General features: G+C 37.2%; 1 protein-coding gene across 11 annotated transcripts in view; it reads left to right on the forward strand.

Moving 5' to 3' along the window:
- Window positions 1–20,603, forward strand: part of Pard3 (par-3 family cell polarity regulator) — a 533,206-nt gene that overhangs the window by 301,716 nt on the left and 210,887 nt on the right. For 5 of the 11 annotated variants that reach the window (XM_013009334.1, XM_013009339.1, XM_013009331.1 and 2 more), the window contains exons 15-18: window positions 688–877; window positions 6,475–6,626; window positions 7,668–7,712; window positions 13,598–13,825. In XM_013009334.1, the coding sequence (XP_012864788.1) occupies window positions 688–877; window positions 6,475–6,626; window positions 7,668–7,712; window positions 13,598–13,825 (615 nt within the window). The remainder of the gene's footprint in view (window positions 1–687; window positions 878–6,474; window positions 6,627–7,667; window positions 7,713–13,597; window positions 13,826–20,603) is intronic. The other 6 variants (XM_013009336.1, XM_013009341.1, XM_013009333.1 and 3 more) reach the window with 2 other exon arrangements.

A 20,603-nucleotide genomic window follows, 5' to 3' on the forward strand; every position in this document is an offset into this window, starting at 1 on the left:
CCATCCTGCTCAGTAAAAGTATTCAAAATTTAGTGAGGAAGCTGCAAGAACTGTGGATGGTCAAGGGGAAAGATGAATGATTTTGCTTCTAAAATCATCTTTTGGAGTTTAACACGTTTAAATACAGTTTTCTCAAGAAAGGTTGTGCATGTAGATGTCAATCATACTGACTCAGCCCAGGTGAATGCCACAGCACCTCTGCACAGCGCTTATACCACCATGCCGTTTGTGTGTGTCTTTTCCTCCCTCTTGATGGGGATGAGCTCCCCAAGGGCAAAGTACTTGCCTGGTATGCTGTAGCTGTCTGATGAGTGAATGGATGAATGATTGCCTTAAGTTAATGAGGCTTCACTCTAAATTTCTTGCTAAAATTTTTCAAAGACTTTCTCACCTTAGAATTGGTTTAGCATGTTCACCTTCAGAGCATTTTGATGATCAGTTTAGGCTGCAAAAGCAAGCAAACCAGTAAAATCACGTCTGAGTTGTTTCACCACCATGACAGAGGTAGTTACAGACTGGAGGTCTCTGGTCTGACAATCATTTATGAAAAATGAATGTGCTAGATTCTCTTTTGCTCTGTAGCTATGTGGAAGTTGAGGCTTTTCCTGATTATGGAGGTTATTAATATTCATAGGTATTGCACTTAGATTGTTGTCTAGAACTGCTTTTTCCTTTTGCATCTGGCAGGAAAATACCAGCTGTCCCCCACTGTGAATATGCCCCAGGATGATACTGTCATTATAGAAGACGACAGGCTGCCTGTGCTGCCTCCACATCTCTCAGACCAGTCATCCTCCAGCTCCCATGATGATGTGGGGTTTGTGACCTCAGAGGCTGGTCCATGGGCCAAGGCTGCAGTCACTGAGTCTGCTGACTGGTGAGTGGATCATTCTGGCTTCAGAAACATTAGTCTATTTCATTCACTGTTTATGTTTGTGTGGCTGGTAACTGAACACAGTGAATGAATTCCTTCATGATTTTTGATACTCTTAATTATTACTCTTCATAAAAAACTGTTATCCCTCTGCCCTGTGAACTTGTTCAGTTGTATTAGCTTTCAAATGCGATGCAACAGCAAAACAAGTACTACCTCAGACAACACAACTCATTCTTTATTTTACATTTATTTTTAAATTAGTTTTAATTTAATGATTGTTTTTCTATTAAATTGATTGTAAGCAAATCACTAAGTTTGTTGAATCAATCAGATGAAAGCAATTATGTGTTCTGGAAATGGGAGGAAAGAGTTTTAACTATTACCTGGGTTTTACTTTGTTTTTGTGTGTGTGTGTGTGTGTGTGTGTGTTTGTCTGTCTTGCTGTCTGTCTGTCTGTCTGTGTCTGTGTGTCTGTGTCTGTATGTCTGTGTGTATGTCTGTCTGTGTATGCATGTTCCAGTAGTGGGGCTTGAACTCAGTGCCTGAGAGCTGTCTTTTATTTTTCACTCAAGATTGGCACTCTAACACTTGAGCCAAACCTCCACCTCTGGCTTTTTGCTAATTAGATATCAGACTCATGGACTTTGCTACCTGGTCTGGCTTAACCATGATCCTCAGCTAGGATTATAAGTTTGCACTCCTGGTGCCTAGCATAATTATATTCTTTAAAATACTTTGTACTAGGTTCAAGCATGATGAGTTTGGGGACAGTTTTGTGCAATTTTTTACCCGGTGTCTTTCAATGTAGAAGAAAGCCTTTGATATTATTGAGCCAAGGTGTGACTCAGGTGTATCTATGTACCATATTATACATGTCTACTAAGTATCAGTGAGCAAAAAGGGACTCTCCTGTAGGGATGACCTCTTAGGTTGAAAGATTATTAAACCAGATTTGCTTCTTGTCCCTTCTGTGGGATCTTTGCTGAGCACATTAGCAAAACTACTTTTGGCAGTGTTCCTTTACTACTAACCACTTAATAACCTCTTGCTCTTTAGTAACTTCTTACTCTTTAGTAGGAGGTTATTAAGTGGTTACTAGTAAAGGAACATGACTTGGGTCAACATTAAATATTAGATTAAATGTGTCTAGCTGATTCACATTTATTTGTATTAACATTTCAAAACTGCTTTTAACAAAATATATTATACACCCCTACTCCTGTCTCAAACACCTGTTAAAGCTCATAAAAAATGCAGTATATTTATTTGTTAATTCTGCAGATGTTCTGGAAATAACTTCACCTGTAATTTAGGCCTTTGAAATCTTGGCGTCTAGCTTTTCTTTCTTTTAAAATTCTCCCTTTGAAAATGTGGGGTATAAAAATAGAGCTTTGCTCAAGCCTGCACCATACATAATAGCTTAGCACTGAATGAGTTTTTTGGTTAAGCTTAGAAGGGAACCATAATATATAGTAAAATTCTACTTAAAATAAGCAGAAGCTGTTACATCGCTCCAGTTTGTGTCCCTTTCTGAAAGGGAGAGCAGCAATGGAGGAAGTAAGGTTTAGTTAGACCTCTGTAGTATTCATCTCAGGGACCAAATTCTTTGAATCTCCACCACGTTGAGAAACCTTGGAGGTGTGGTCATGAGAACAGATCTGTTTGGGGCCCTCTTGGTGAAAAGAAGTAAATAACGCTTAGAGATAGATTGTGGCATTAATTTCCCTAAGGAGGATTTGCACAAAAATGATGGGGACTTGAACAATTTTACTGTGGGGAGTATGGGGCAAAGGAAAGAATATGAATGAAGGGTTATCCAAACAAGAATGGCAGCTGTTCTGCATCACAGCAGAAAATGTAAGCTTTTCCACGCTGACAATATCTCCCTAATCTTTGATGAAAATGTTAGGAAAACAGAAGGGCAATAAGACAGGATTAATAAGTGGAATTTTTAATAACATTGGAGGTCAGGATGTGGTTACATTCTCTAAAGAATCATCTGTCAGTCCTGCAGCCTAACTTGTTAAATATGCTGGTACACTGTTTATTGTATCTGAAATTGGTTTAATGGGTTTATTAATAAGGAAGAATTAATTATGTCATGGTTTAAGAATATTTAGTTATTTTAAGACTTATTAACTCACAAGCTCATTTGACATTTTAAATTGTGTATGTTTATAGTTCAGTGCATAATTGTGGAAGGCTAAATATGTCAAATGGCTATGTTTCTAATTTGTTAATGAATAGAATATGTATTTTTTCAATTAACTGATTTAGAGAACATTAACAATGTTTTTAAGGAAGGGGAATTACAGCGCATTCTAATTTTTGTGTATGTCTGCCAAATATGGCATGTGAACTCAGGTCCTGGGTGCTATCCCTTAGATTATTCCTCTCAAGGCTGTTGCGCTACCACTTGAACAACTTAATCTTTTTTCTGATTAATTGGATAAGAGACTCATACTGCCTAAGCTGGCTATAAACTAAGATCCTCAGATCTCAGCCTACAGAATATCAAGGATTACAGGCATGAGCCACTGGAGCCCAGCTAGCACATTTTACTTTTAATGACAACTTAATTTCAGAGCATATAAAATGATTTTGAAAATATGCTAAATGACAATTTTGGCAGTGATGATTTCTTTGAAATTTCTTTGAAAATATTTTGCCAAAAAATTGTGCTTAAACTGAATTTCAAGTTCATTCTGTCTTCAAGTATGAAGTTGATGCCTTTTTCTTCTTCCTCTTCTTCTTCCTCTTCTTCTTCCTCCTCTTCTTCCTCCTCTTCTTCTTCCTCTTCTTCCTCTTCCTCTTCCTCCTCCTCCTCCTCCTCCTCCTCCTCATTATCATCACATACTAGTTTACATAGGTGGTTTCATTGTGGCATTTTGATCATGTATACAATGTTTTCCATTACATGTTACTTGGTCTGTCACTCTCTCTGCTGCTTCCCCCCTCCCTCTTCCAAAGACCATTTCAACATGTTTCATTGTTTTAGTTTCATACATGCAGACTGAGTTTGTGTTTTAAAATGTTCTACAAGAAAGAGAGAAAGAAAGAAAGAAAGAAAGAAAGAAAGAAAGAAAGAAAGAAAGAAAGAAAGAAAGAAAGAAAAAAGGAAGGAAGGAAGAGAGGAAGGAAGGAAGGAAGGAAGGAAGGGCAGGCAGGCAGGCAAGCAAATAAGCAAGCAGAGAGTAAGTGAAAAGAAAGGAAGGGGCAAGGGAAGGGAAAAGGAAATGAAGGGAAGGAAAAAGGATATACTGGTTGATAAGCATGCATGAAATGATTGGAGATCTGCTTTCAACATATAAAAGAAATAGTATTGTTACTTTTAATTTTCCACTTGTAAAATTATGTCAGAGATCAAAGCTAGGCCTTGAGCATGCTAGGTAATCACTTTACCACTCAGCTACATCCTCACCCCTAATTTATCAACCACCCATATCTTAGCCTTACATATGTGGCCGTATGTGAAGACTTCAGGTTAGATAAGACCCTACTTCTTGGAGCAGAACATTTATTGCAAGTTTTGGAAGAGAAATACGATACTGCTTTTTTTCCTTTTTCTTCTTAAAAAACTTTTTATTGTTATAAAGGTAATGTACAGAAGTTATAGACAATGACATTTATTAATATATGATGTCATGTATTACCACAAACATAAAACAAAATTATTTGGGGCTTGGATAGACTCCTGCTCTCTGTGAGATTTATCTTTTATTGTGTGGATCCTGACCCATCCATGTAAGGGCAGGTTCATTGTTGATCTCGACCCTGTTCGTATTTAACTTAAAGAGTGAATGCTTTCTTAAATTCTGGGACATACTCACTGGCTAGGTTTCCTTCAATCTCGGCTGGCATGAATTTGGTGGAAAAGATTGAGGTTTGTCCTTTAGGTGGCCTTTATGATTGTGTGTTCATGTGCGCGCACATATGTCCCAGTCCCGGCCCTTGAACTTCCTGAGCTTTTTCTAGCATTGTATTACTTTTGGCTTTTTGTGGCTAATTAGAGATAAGAATATCAAAGACTTTCCTACCCTGGCTGGATTCTAGCCATGGTCCTGGGATCTCAGCCTCCTGAGTTACTAGGATTATAGGTATGGGTCACCAGTACCAAGCTTGTTCATTTTTTCTCTTTTTTTAAGTAGTATTACAAAAGGGTTAAAATTCCCTTTATGTGATTTTTAAGATCCTCATAATTAATATTACTTTGACCATTTAATAGGAAATCTTCATTGCATAATAATAATTCCTTTGTTTAATAGTTTACTATTTGCAAAAGGGCTTTCCCTTTACTTCCTTGAATTATTTCATTGGCCTTGAAAAATGAGGTGATTCTCTTTGTGAATGCCGCTCAAAAACCTACTGGCAGAGATTTTCTCTTGGTATTTTCTCAACTTTTGGCCAACTTTCATGCACAAGAAATTGCAGCTGGATTTCTATTGTGTATCTCAACTAGTTCATTATAGATTTTGTAATATGAGTGTTAATTTGCATAAGGCCTTGAATTCATCAGAAACATTGAAATCTGTTGTAAATCCGGCTTTCTTATCAGAATTAGCCCCCTTATTGTCAATACATTCAATTGGTCACGGAGAGATGTTCTTCTGCCTGGCCAGATAGACAAGGTATCTGGACCCAACAAAGGATAGCTGATATCCAACACACAGAAAAAAAAAATTCCTAGTATCAACTGTGCTCAGAAGACCTGGTCGTGCTTTTTAAACTGATCACAAATTTTCACAAATAACAGCAATTCTGCATCAGCTCTAGCCATTTCCTTTGGAAAATCATTTTGGAATGTATCCTGTTCCCAATTGAGTGCCATATGCTTCCTCCTCTTCCCTACTTGAGCCACTGTGTTGGTGTAACCTGAATCAAATATCATCTAAACTTAGTGAGCTTCTCCTGACACCCGCATATACTGTCGATCCTCTCATCTGTTGGAGCCACGGCATCTGTTCATATATCCAGTTTAGAATTTCCTTAGGAATTTGTAGAACATAGGATCTTTCTTATTTATTGTTTGGACTTTGCACTATTCAGCAGGATAGCTTAATCAGAATAGACTCTGTTGGAACATCATTGAATTGGGTTCTCAGTTGATTAGCATATTGCATCTTCATGAAGATATTTTTTCTTCTCTTTCCTTTTCTGAAACACAAGGTAGACATATAAAGAGGGCCAGAACACAGGCTTTTTGAAACTAATATTCCAATGTAATTTACACTGTCTCATATATAAAATTAGCCAGGTTTCTTCACATTATCCATCTTTCCAATGTCTTCCAAGGATTGGGCTCATTTTTAATAATCACTGAAAAATAATGATATATGGTCAAACATAGTGATGAAACAGAACAGGAAGCAGAGGAGGAGAAAACGGACACATTTTTAATTCCAATGTTTAATTAAGTATCTATTTTTCCATTACCTTCCATTCGGGCACTGTGCATTTCAAAGTGATCTTTATTTTTGTTCTTAGTTTAATTTTTTGAGGATATTCACACATACACATATATAAAAATTTTGTACAAAAAAGTGTATGTTTTCTATTTTTAATAAATACTTCTGTGCTTATCGTTCTCTTTATACCAGCTCTTTGAGTCCAGATGTTGATCCAGTACTTGCTTTTCAACGGGAAGGATTTGGACGGCAGAGTATGTCAGAAAAACGCACAAAGCAATTTTCAGATGCCAGTCAATTGGATTTCGTTAAAACGCGAAAATCAAAAAGCATGGATTTAGGTAGTGAGTACAATCTCCATGAATGTTTATCTAAATAAGGTTTTGATGCTTTCAGGATAGAATTGATGGCCCTAAACACATGTCTGTTTATTTTGTGCAATAGAGAAAATAAAAATGTGAAATATGAAAATTTGGCAAAAATTAGTTATTCTGTGTGTTTGAGATAACTGTAGTACTCATAAATGGCATGTTTACATAATATACAATATGTTGATATATGTGTTCTTATGAGAAAGGAAACAAACACATGTGCATATCATGCTATATTCATGTATCTTTATCTTAAAGAATCAGAAATATTTTAACACTGGCTACTGAAAAGCAATTTCATTAGAAATATATTTGGCTTATTGTGGCATTTTTGAACTAGAAGACAAAGCTTTGGAGAGAAACCATTATCTCAATCCATGTATAGAATTTTGTTATGTCATGCTATCTTCCTTTCTTTAATAACTCTGAGGTTTACTTGATAGATTCTCTTGTATTTTGATAATGAAGACATTTAATCAAATTAATAATTTGAGAGAAAATTTATTGTAGAATGTATTTGAAACCAAGCAAGAGGAGGAAAATAACCATAGTTGCTCAATCAGACACCAATCAGGTAGTGTCATTCTCTAAGTGTAAATCAGCCAAAAAAGTAAAATAATTATATACAGAAACTGAATGATTTTTTTAAAGAACTTTTTGTTAATCTGTTGTAATTTAACGCTGTTCTCTGGTGGCTGTTTGTAACTTCCAGACTAAAAGCATTAATTTATCATATGCATATAAGAAAAATTTGGTGATGCCTTGGCTAATTATGATATGCTAACATATGAATAACACACGTATCTGTAAATGAATCGACTGGCAAGTTGCATGGAGATAATGCTTATATTCTCCTTTTATTTTTGATTATGGATGTTTGCTTGATGTTACATACTATGTGCATGAAATATTATCTAAGAATTGTCACCTAACTGTAAAGATCTTGGAATGATTGAAGCATGTTGGGCTGAGGGGACTAACTGGGCTAACCATTATACATTTACCTTTTAACAGTAGCTGACGAGCGTAAACTCAGTACAGTGGATGACCAGAAAGCAGGTAAGAATGGATTGTTAGACTGTTGCCATGGAAACCATGGTCCAAGGAGCTTATCACAATTGCAAAGCTGCCAATCATAATGCATGTCAACATAAGTATTCCAGTCTTGCACAGATGTTTCCATTGTGGGAAATCAAATTGTGTAAGGTTTTTCTTTCTGTTAGAATTTATCAGTGGTGTGCCTATTTAATTGAAATATTATATTAAAATGTTAAAAACAGATTTTTCAGACTATATTTATGTAAGAATGATTGCTCATAATTTGTAAAACATAAAAATTCTGAAAAACCTGATCCAGTTAGTTTTAAATTCTGAAAACATAATACTGTTAAGTTTTAAAATCATTAATGTGATGTCTAGATTACACCCAGTTCTCAAGGTAATGACTGGTTTGAAAGATAATATTGCTAAAGTTGAGTGTCCAATATTGTTATCATAAATCATTCCTTGGTTCTTTTCCTCATGCAAGAACTAGTTTATAATTAAACCTGACATTGGATTAGACTATTGAATGTAAATGGCTCCATTAGCTTTGTGAACCTGTTCTAAATTCCTTTGCTTCTAAATCATTGCTAAATCATTCCATAGAAATAATGGATTGCATTGAACTGGGTTTAACATTATGGTAGAGTTTACATTTTGTGTTTTTACATGAAAATAATAAGAGGAACTCCTTTCCCACCACCCCAAAATAGTCTCATTGAGGATGGTCAGTCCATCTAGTCCTCAGTCTCACAACCTTCTTGCTTCCTAGCTGCCTAGGCAGAGGAAAATCTTTCAGTATAGTTTGATACTTAGATTTTATGCTGTTTTGTGCATGAATTATTTTAAATTCTGAATCTTGTTTTAATAATTCTAGATCTAGGATAATGTACTTATATCACTTGGTACTAACTAGCTATAGTCCAACTTTTTAACCTGCAGTTGTAGTAGCTTTAGCCTGGTTGAAAAATGTGTATGTGTCCTGTATACAATGTAATGATTATGCTGAGGATATTTCAAGTTATCATTTTCTGTAGAATAAAAGGTAGGGCTGGGAAGGTGGCTCAGTGGTAGAGTGCTTGCCTTGTATGCATGAGGCCCTGGGTTCAATTCCTCAGCACCACATAAGCAAGAAGAAAAAAGCCGGAAGTGGCGCTGTGACTCAAGTGGTAGAGCTAGGCTAGCCTTGAGCGGAAGAGCTGAGGGACAGCGCCCAGGCCCAGAGTTCAGGCCCCACAACCGGACCCAAAAAAAACCAAAAAACAAAACAGAATAAAAGGTAGCTTGTCTTGTCAGGCAATTAACTATATCCTCAGCTATTCCTAAGTAGCTATTTTTCTTCTCAAATGTAAGATTCATTGGAATCAGAATCATGGCTGTATAAACACATAACTTGATAGTTCAGATATGTAAAATAAGGATTTTTTTTTGTAGTTATACTATATAGTACTTTTGAAGACCCAACTTCTGACTCAATGTTCCTAAAAATCAACCTGAACCACTTAGATTTTCAGAATTGACTGTGGATCATATCAGCTAGGTAAAAATAGAATGACATTTTAACTAGCTCAAAGATACCACAAAGAAAAGAAGAATTTAGTTTTGTTTAAAAGATAATGACTCCACATTTTACATGAAAGCATTTCCTGGTGAAGACACAAATTTTATAAGCTGTAATAAAATGTTAGTTCCTCAATTTGAAAGAAAGATACTTTGCAGCAAACTAATTTATCCTACTATATTGGGAAATCATTAGATTAAAAATTATAAGGTGGACACCAAATAGCCCTTTGGTGTGTTCATTTTATAACATCAGTAAAATATTTAAACTTGATTCTCTCTACTCATTAGTAGAAAGTCAACAGATTTTCAGTTATTTTCCTTCTTCACATGGATTTTTGAGATCATCATGATTTGACAGTTCAAAGGTTTTGGTAAACTCAAAGTAGCATTTTAGCATATAGCCCATCTATTGTGCTTTTAAATGCCTTTCATGATGAAGATTGAAATTCATTTTCCTTTATCTTTCACTAATTTTGTGTTTTGGGGAGTAAGTAGTTTGGGCAGGAGGAGTATTAAATATAAAAAAACAAACAAATTTAAGGCTAAGGGTCTAGGTCAGTAGTAGAACAATTGCCTTGCATGTTCAAGTCCTTGGTTTTAACTCTTAGTACCACAAAAATAAAGATTCAGATGTAGGGAAAATAGCAAAATTTCCCTACTTTCAAGATTTAGGGATCTAAATCTAAATGTTTGGAGGGATGTTGGGTTTATAAGCTTATAAGAGAGAATAGAAATAACAAGAAAATTATGCTTTACAGTAATCTAACCCTTAAAATATAAAAAGCAAACTTTTTTTTGCTTTTTGCTTTTTACTTTTTTTTTTGGTCAATCATGGGGCCTGAACTTGGGGCGTGGGTGCTGTCCCTCAGCTCTTCAGCTCAAGGTTAGCGTTCTACCACGTGAGCCATAGCACCACTTCTGGCTTTTTCTGATTATGTGGTGCTGAGGAATCAAGCCCAGGGCTTCATGCATGCAAGGCAAGTGCTCTACCACTGAGCCGCCTTCCCAGCCCAGTTTCCTTTAAAGTATTGTTTTAAATAAGAAAATTTTAATATATTTTCTATTAATGTATTTTCTGTTTCTTATACATAGTTTATACAGAAAAAATAGCTTCCTGTTTACATGACTTGTGTTAATAACCTCATTCATGAATTTTAATATATCATTTAAAATCTTTCTTAGCTAGATGCTTCTTTCTACTTGAGAGACCTGGATCTAGAAGATCACAGTTCAAATCCAGCCCCGGTAGAGAAGTCCATGGGTCTCTATCTCCAATTAACCAGAAAAAAAGTTGAGCTAGAATTGTGGCTTAAGTAGTAGAGTGTCAGCCATGAACAAAAAAGCTGAGTGGGTGGAGGCCCTGATACCAGCAAACTCAAAACACACAAAAAACTTTATTAAAAGTTTCTTGGACAAACATAATTCCTCAATTTATGTTACCCATGTGGTAGATCAGAAGTCAAACACCTCTTTCTGCAAAGAAGCAGATAGCATTTGAGGCCACGTAGGCCTTAATAGTCTCTAGTACTGTTGTCGAATGAAAGTAGCCACAGATGACATGTAAATAAATGGGTACAAGTAGGTTCCAATAAAAATGTCCAGGTTAAGCCCTAAGTTTGCTGAGCGCTGTCATAAAACTGGCAAATTGTAGAGACTGACTTTTTGTGTAATTTGTTATTATGGGAATTTTCAACCAACATAAATATAGTCTATTCACCTCTTATAGTCCTAGTACCTCTCATCAACAGTAGTCAACTTTTTTTTTTTTTTTCTGAAATGATATACAAGCTGAGAGAAACGTTAGATAGGAAGTACTCTTAAGTTGCACTGATAGTTTTGTGTGCTGGGGATGGAATCCAGGGCATCATGCCTGCTAGGCAAGCGCTCTACCATATAACTGTATTCCACTCATCCGGTTATAAAAATTTTATTGTTTCTTTACTTATACATTTGCCATTGGTTTTCTTTGCAGATTTGCCTTTGCTTAGACTGAGGGATATTTCATTATAATACCCATACCATTTCTTAAAACGTTATTAAGTTAGGTTTTTGTTGTTGTTGTGTTGGTTTTATGTTTTTTTGTTTTTGTTTGCCAGTCATGAGGCTTAAACTCAAGGCCTAGGTGCTGTTCCTGAAGCTTGTTGTGCTAGCGCTCTTCCACTTGAGACATAGTGCCACTTCTGGCTTGGAGCTAAGAGTCTCACCAACTTTTCTAGTTGGGCCGGCTTCAAACTGTGATCCTCAGATCTCAGCTTCACTGAGTAACTAGGATTACAGGCATGAGCCACTGATGCCTGACCATCATTAATGTTTTTATTGCTCTCTGTATAGTAAGTAAAAACTTAGCTAACTTTTCATGAATAAAATTTTCATATAGCAAAGGGTATTTCTAGTACCATTTGTATAGTAACTACTAAAAGCATGAATTATTAATAATAATTAATGATACTAGGATTTGAACTCAGGACTTTTTGCCTACTAGGCAAGCTCTGTAAACATACCTTAATTGGAGACACAGACACATAGGATATATAGGACACATAGGCTATATAGATATAGCCTAGTGAACCCAAGAAAGTACCAAATATTTGCCTAATAACATGTTTTACAGAACCCAAACACAGCTGGCCAATTAGTCATCATTTTTTTAAAAAAAGATCTTTCCAATGCTAATTGTAGGACAGGACAGATCCTTTCTCTTCTTTCTGATTCTGTAATCTTATCATTTGTTTCTCCATTGGAACAAAATTCATTTTCCTTCCTGTAACAGAATTTTTAGGAGTAATTTAGAAAATGTACTTGTCAAAATTACAGTGCTATGAAGAGTAAAAGTAAGATTGATCTTGTTTGAAATATTTTATATGTACTCTTGTCATAAAATAAATAATAACCTGCATTGAGAAAGTAAAATATATCATTTTCTTCCAGCATGATAATTTATGGATTATTCCTTCATCATTAGAATTATATGTCTACCTTTCTGCCTATATTACATTTTCATCATATCTAAAATGACTACCCCATTGTGAAAATTGGTCAAAAAAAAGTGATCTAAATGAATTCTTAAAGCATAATTCCTATTTTAATGGTCTGAATTTGATTTTGATCTTTCTTTAAAATACTCTGAGCTATGGAAAGCCCATGTCACAACTATTTGTCTTCTAGGTAATAACATGACAAGGCTATTCCCTAATTATTGATCAACATATGGGCTGATGATCCCATGCAGAGATAAACTAGTTTCTCCCACGCTCCCTTGTATTTCATCTGTCTTTCTAACAGGATAAGCGAAGAACCAGTTCTGAAACCTGCATTGCCCAGGTGGTGGGACAGAGCTGCTATTTTGGCCTTTAGAAGCTGAATTAGTCTACCTTTCAGAGCTGGGTCAGGTAGTGATGGATGCTGCTGTCTCACCTGGTTAATGAAATCAGGTTTGATTGTCTGTTCAACCTGGTTCTCTTAGTATTATCTTAGGTCTGGCAGAATTTCTGCCCTGGAACTTCCAGAAATAGATCCAAAATTTTAATTCCATGAGTTTCTCCCTGTCACCCAGCTGAAATTTCCTTAGTAATTGCTCATTCTTCTTTCTTTTGTCCCTCCCTGGTTTTGTTTTGTTCTTTTAAAACAGGTGTTGTTCCCAGGACTACAGACATAAGGACTTAGGTCCAACCCTTTATCCTCTTCTCTTCCTTCTCCTGGGAGGAAGCCCTTAATGTCCTTTGTTGCCATTTGGATCTTGTCTAACTCTTTCCATAGAACATTCTTATTTCCTAAAAATGACTTCTTCCTGGTTCTGCAGGTTGTCCTGCTTACATTGGTGATGCAAAGCCCCATGAGCTGCTTTTATTTAGGGAGGGCTGTGACTTAGTTACCATGTAAGACAAAAAAGTTCAGTGACATGGATGTCCAACTTTTACTACATGGTCCTGGTACTGCCAGAACTGCTTTCAGTTGCATTGAAAGGCTTATGTGGGTGGGTTACCTTTTATCCTTCTCACCACTGCTCTGTTTTAGGTGAAAGTTTTGATTATTCTGCTTCTTCGATTGTATAATATATGCATACGTATTATTTGGAACAAAATGATTTGATACAAATTCTTTTGTTGAGATAAAACTGGAAACCAGTTAGAGATTTCTCTAATGGAAATAGACAAAAATCTAATGAATGTGGAGAAAATTAAAGTTAACAATGGTCATGATATATTTTCTGTCCATATTCAAGTCCTCATCATTGGATAAAGAATAATCACCCCAATGTTATCCACAAAGCATAGATACTCAGGTACGTGATTTCTGCCTACCTCTAACATGCTTGTTTTTGTTTTTGTAAACCCTCTAAGGCTCCCCCAGCAGAGATGTGGGTCCTTCTCTGGGTCTGAAGAAGTCAAGCTCATTAGAAAGTCTGCAGACAGCTGTTGCTGAAGTGACTCTGAATGGGGACATTCCTTTCCATCGACCACGGCCACGGATCATCAGAGGAAGAGGTTGCAATGAGAGCTTTAGAGCTGCCATTGATAAGTCTTATGATAAACCGGTGGTAGATGATGATGATGAAGGCATGGAGACTTGTAAGTCCACAGGGGCTGAAGGAACAGCACTTTTAAGATGCTTCTTAGAGCAATGATTCTCAAAGTGTCTTCCAGGGGCACTGAGGGGGTCAAGGGGATCTCTGAGGTCTGACATGTTTTCACAGCAAGAAGATAATCTTTTCCCTTGTACCATCATTCTGTTGTATGTAGAGGGATTTTCTATTTTGGGTCCGGTCGTGGGCCTGAACTCTGAGCCTGGGCGCTGCCCCTCAGCTCTTCAGCTCAAGGCTAGCACTCTACCACTTGAGCCACAGCGCCACTTCCGGCTTTTTTTTTTTTTTTTTTGCTTATGGGTGCTGAGGAATTGAACCCAGGGCCTCAAGCATGCAAGGCAAGTGCTCTACCACTGAGCCACCTTCCCAGCCCCTGTAGAGGGATTTTCTAGATGCCACAGGCCTTGTGGCATGCATTAGATTGAATGCAGAGTAGATAGGAGAATCCACCTTTGTGTGTATGTATGTGTGTGTGTGTGTGTGAGAGAGAGAGAGAGAGAGAGAGGGTTTTACTATATAATGAGAGCTGGCCTCGAACTTACAGTCTACTTGCTTCAGCCTCCCAGGTACTGAGATTAGAGTTGTGTATCACTATTTCCAATTAGAATTGATCTTTTCAGCTAATAGTAAATTTTTGAAAGCGAACTTAAATTTCTTTGGGAAAAATAAGGAATTTTTTTTAATGTGTGATAGAATTTAATTTGTCACCATGACATTGATTTGTTATTTATGTTTCACCAAGTCATTTATATTTTACAACTCTCTGAGTTTTCAACATACTCAGTACATATTGATAGGTACAATTCATATTTCAAAAATATTATTTGGAGGCCTCAATAATTTGTAGGCAGGTGAAGTTATTTTTAGACCAGAATATTTGAAAACTACTGCTGTGTAGTGTCTATCAGGTGGTATAGGCAATTAATATATGTAATAGTTTGTGATCTTGTAAATGTGTGCATGTATAAATATATATAATTCATATCTATAATATATATCTATAATCTCTGTATATATAAAATATGTAACATGATACATGTTATATATTATATGTATTATATATGATATATGTATTGTATATGATATATTACACATTATGTTAGTAACCCCTAATAATACATATATTGTATACATTATATATAATATTAGGAGTTACTCAATTTTCTTGAACCAGATTAGCAGGATCTATTTGTAGATGTATGTGTGTTTCCAAACCCAAACAGTTTTGACTAAGCTGACTGAAAGTCAAAGGTTACTACAAATGAATTATATGTTTTTCCATGGTCTATTGAGTTAAATACACTGTTTATAAATATGAGTGAATTATTCCTCATGGGGTTGTCTTCATATTTAAACACTTATTTTTATAAAAAAATGGCCTTCTTGCCAGATGATGGTGGCTCATACCTGTAATGCTAGCTACTTAGGAGACTGAGCTCTTAGGATTGCATTTCAAAGTCAAGCAAGAAAGTCTGTGAGACTCTTATCTCCACTTAACTACCCAAAAAAGCCACAAGTGGAGCTGTGACTCTTGTGGTCAAATGCTAGCCTTGAGCAAAAAATTTTAAAAAAAGAAAAAAGCTCAGAGACAGTGCTCAGCCTGAGTTCAAGCCTCAGGACCAGTACACACACACACAAACACACACACATTCAAAATAAAAATAGTAAAAACATGTATTCATGATACATTCATAATATTCTTATTTTAGAATGTTCTTCATAATATTCATTAGAAGAGCAAGATAGCAATTCAAATGGCAAAAATTGCTAATGAGCTTACATTAGTCAGAACTGCTCATTTATATTTTAGTGTTTTGCTTTACCTATTTTTATTAGTGTGGGATAACTGTACAAGTAATAGGCTTCCTTAGGATATTTTCATAAGGGATACAGTGTACTTTGATCAGACACACCACCATTACTCTCTTAAATTTCTAAAAATTTTGAATTAGCACACATCATATCGTGAGGGAGGGTCATTGTTCCATTTATGTATTCTAGGTACATTCAACAACTTTATCACCACCACCCCTTTCTCTTTTCACTTCTCCTTCTGCCTTCTGCCTTTGTCCAATCATGTTTGGTGAGAATCAGTACAGATGGGTCTCCAAAAACTAAAAATAGACCTACCTTCTGACCCTGCCATGTCAGGGATATATGCAGGAATATAGCTCAATATATAAGAAACATACCTGCATATAAAATTTTTAGCTTTTTAATGACACACACAGCTCTCTACCCATCTAACTGCTTCCTGTGAGAAAAGTTCAAAGTCCTACAGACTGAAATTAGAGCAGAGACTAGAGATAATTTATTTGAATTGAAAATGACTTGCTTTTTCTCATTGGGTAGACCATTTTCCTAAGGAATATTGTGGTGGAGAAGAAAAGTTTTAAATGAAGAACAGGTTCCAAGGAGTTCTAAAGCAATATTATGTAATTGTGCCTATAACATATAATGAGTTAGGGATGATGAACATTTCTTCCATAATGTAATATGTGAAAGGAAACTTGGAAGAGGATTGGTACACTGCACCCCCACCCCATCGAATTTCCCGTCTAAATCTGGACAGTTTCTTCGCTATAATCAGCCAATGATTTCAAATATATGCAGCCTATTATTGCCAGATGAAGAACATATTTCCGATTTTAGCTGCCAAGCCTTTTCTCCAAGATTCTGAATCATATGATCTTTTGGCTATGCTGAGATTTCTTCCATTGCACTAATGGTTTTTGCCATTCTGACCAGTCCTCCTTGATGCTTAGGGATTTTAATTCTGTCTGCTCAGAGAGAAAACTTAATTTTAAGAATACAGTGCTTTCACTCCTCAACATTTTTTTAACAGTCTATCAGTTAGAATGCTTTTGAATATTTTCTCATTCTGTTTAAAATGTTATTTTAATCCCTTTATAACTCAGTTTCCTCTTACATCACTCATTTCAAATGCAACAAAAGATGGAATATATATGAATGCAAGGCACACTCTGTGATAGTCAGCTTTGTGTTATAATAAAGTTTTATTTAGCTCCTGGTTCTGGAGGTTGCAGTCCTAGATCACACAGCTGCATGGGGTGGGGAGTTTGTGCTGGACAACATGTTCACATTATGAGGAAGACTGGAGACTGGGGTTTGCAGTCCCTTACAAGGTCACCCAGTGACCTCCTGCTGATCTCTCAAAGGTTCCCCACTGCAAACAAATAACTGCACCCCTGAGACCAGGGACCTTTGGGAAATACCCATGGAAGCTATAGTAGTTGTTAATTCTGTGTGTCAGCCTCTGTAGTTCATACCAGTATGGTCACCTGCTCTTATTCTTGAGTAAATGGTTTCCTTTTAAAAATGAGAAAGTAGCACACTGAAATTTATTGGTGTGCCTTTCTTCAAGAGAAAAATAAGTAAATCATCAAAGGCAGAGTTCTGGACATGGGCAGGTACACCTGCTACCACAGGATTCCACAGCTCTCAAAAGTTCTGCCACTAATACTAACTTTCAGAGCACTCTGCTGAACTTTTCATTTGGCAAATGAAAAGCAAGTACTGTGAATTTCAAATGTTTGAGGTTTAAATTGTCCAAATTAGATGAACAGATGGAGCAGGCGCCGTCCTGAGGTTCCAGTGACCTGTATACTCTTGCACTTTCTTGTAATCAAGTTGAGATTTGGGTCAAGCTCCTACATCCTCTGGAACTTTAATTTTTCCCTCTGGGAAAATGAAGGCTTAGAGACCTAAATCACTGACTTTGAAACTGTGTTGTGACCTGTGGTGTAGGAGTGGGAAGGTCCCCAGTGTCACCCATCCCCCTCCTGTCCTCCACCGCTGCAATTGCTTTTGGAATCAGTGTTATAAATTCTTTTTTTTAAATGAATTATAGACTTTAAAGACATTGGTTTGCTGATTTCAGGAAGAAATTTATCAGGTTCTGAAATACATGTCCTGATAGTTTCTGAGCTCTCTTAGTGTTAACATCCTCTGATCTTCTATACCCATTTATTTACTCATCTCCCTCTTGCCTTCTAACTCCTGGAACCTTCTCTGAGGTCCATGGAGGAAGACAGTCTCACGTCTGTTCCAGTCCTGCCTTCCTGGGCACAGGGGGTTAGCAAATCACAGGATTTGTGAATGTCTGTCTACTTTAGGTAGTAAGCAAACTCCTAGGCACTGTGGATGTGTGACAACATGAGAGGGTACAGAGAAAGATTTCAATGAGTATCAGCTTGGCAGGGCAGAGTATTTAACTGCACCTGTTGCATACCATGTCAAACTTGGCACATCTAGACCTTCAGTATCTCAGCAAAACTTTTGTGTTTCTTACTGACAAAGATAAGCCAAGTACTGATGGCTCATGCCTGTAATGGTAGCTTCTCAAGAGGCAGATCTGAGGATTGCAATTCAAAGCCAGCCTGGGCAGAAAAGTCTATGAGAGACTCTTATATTCAATAAACTAGTAAAACAATAAATAAATAACAGAAATGGAGCTGTGGCTCAAGTGGTAGGGCATTAGTCTGGAACAAAAGAAACTCAGTAATAGAGCTCAAGCCTGAGCCTGAGTTCAGGCCCCAAAACTGGCGCCAAAAAAAAAAAAAAAACAATCAAAGTGGAATCACTGCTGATGTCATGAGAATGTTACTTTATGTTGTTAGACACAGAATGGCTTCTTATGCCCACAGTTGTGACAAAGGCCACTGGGTTGCTTAGCTTCTCTTGGACTGGGTAAAGATGATTGAGGTTGAAACGGGAGGGTGAGAGGAACAGAGGGAGGGAGGGAGGAGAAAAAAGAAAGGGAAAGGCCAGGGGAAGGGGAAGGAGAAAGGGAAAGGGAAAGGAGGAAATGAGGGAGGGAGACTGGTGAGTTTCCCGGCTCATACAGTCTCCTGCATTCACTTGCCTCTTTATGAGGAAAACACGTGCAGAGGCATGGTTGATTGTGCTTGTCAGCTGGGTTGAGCACCTCCCCAGTGAGTAGATTTCATGGCTCTGAACAGGCTTGCCTCTCTCTGCAGTGTTGAAATCATGGCATAGGCATAGCGCTGGGGGCCAAGAGACTGGGGCGGGATCTGTGTGATATCTGGTATCTGTCATCTTCTGTAGCACTTACGTTCTTCCTGCAGAGATGGCAGAAGCCAGCGTTTTTGTCTCTCATTTAATCCATCTGGCCTCTCCATGTTGTGTGTGTCTGTCTGGATCAAGATGGAGCTTTGTATGTGGGAGCCATTATCTCTGAGGCCCTACCTGTGTTTGACAGGTCAGAGCATCTACAATCTGCTCCTTCTTCTATGCAAATTACACACCCAGCCTAGGGCTCAGCAAGCAGCTTCTGCTTCCCCATCATAAATCAGTGACTGTTGCTACCAGGGAAATGCAAGCAATAACGTTGCCTTGTTTCCCTTCTTAAAAATACTGAGTACCAAGGTTTTGAGTTTTTTTTCTATAATTAAAAGTTGCCACTAATTATAAGCCCTGTTATTAATTTACTAACAGCTTCTTGTTTGAGGAAATAAAACACAAAAGAACCATAAATCTCCTATTAACTGTGCTTTCTGATTCTAAGAACAAATCCAGAATTGTGAATGTGAACAAGCTTTGCAAAATTGAGACTTTGCTTTTGTGTAGTTTGCCTTCTTTACATATAGAGTACTTCCTAGGAAATAAAACATATTGCTCTAAAATATGCATACTTTAGGTTTGCAGTACAAAAAAACTTTGCATTATTACATCATGTAATATGAAAGGTACTAGAGCAATTTATAGTTTTATTAGCTATACAATAACAAATTGCATTTGATAACTCAGATTTCTTCCAGAAACTTCTCATCGCCACCATCTAGTTGAGCAACTGTGAGCTCAGAGTGCAATGAAAAAAAAAAAATCTAAAGTGTTTGAGTCGTAGACACCTTGGTTATATCCATGTTTAGAGAGAGATGTTTTTAACTTTTTGACCAAGATTACATCCTCAAACTAGATATTAGCACACATGTTTTCTCATGTTTACTTCTGTGATTTTTTTCTAGAATATTAAATTTCCAAATGGGAAAGGCCCCATTAATGCATTTAGGCGCGTGCTCATGAGTCCTGGCACTTGTCATTTGACTCTTGGGCTCTAAGTTCCTGAGTTGTCAGAAGCTGACTTAGGCTGGTAAGCCAGCTTCTGAGAAACCCCATGATTAAGTGTCCTTGTAGCAGTACAGATTGTCATGGCAACAGAGGGAAAGCCAGCCTAGGTGGAATTAGGGGAGAAAGAGCTGGAGGGGATGGATGGTTCCCAGACAGGTGCCAGCTATTGCTTGACTGCTGTTGCTTCAGAGCCTTCTGACAGGTTATAGAGGGGGCTATCTGGGTTACAAGCTGTCTTAGGTTTGTGTGTAATGTCCTGCTGAGTACACAGAAAGAATGAGGTTTAAGATGTAGACAGAGCCGGATATAGTGGCTCAGGCCTGTAACCCAAAGTACTTAGGTGGCAAAGGTAAGTTCAGGGTTACCAGTCACCTAGGGGATGGGTTGGGGGGATTAATGAGGGGATTAAAGAATAAACCAAGAATGAGGGTGTGCCTGTAATCACTGCAACATAGAAAGCATAGGTAAGGGGATTTGGGATTGAAACCACTTCCAAGCAAAGGTAAAAGCTCCTGTTTGAAAAAAAACTAAAAAAAAGAAAAAAAGAAAAAAGCTGGAGTTGTGGCATGGGATAAAGCACCTGCCAAGCAAGCATAAGACTGGGGTTCAAACTCTTAATACCAAGAGACAGGGGTCGGTGGGTGGGGGGTGAG

The sequence above is a fragment of the Dipodomys ordii genome, unplaced genomic scaffold (assembly GCF_000151885.1).
Source record: "Dipodomys ordii isolate 6190 unplaced genomic scaffold, Dord_2.0 Scaffold9, whole genome shotgun sequence".
NCBI classification, from domain to species: domain Eukaryota; kingdom Metazoa; phylum Chordata; class Mammalia; order Rodentia; family Heteromyidae; genus Dipodomys; species Dipodomys ordii.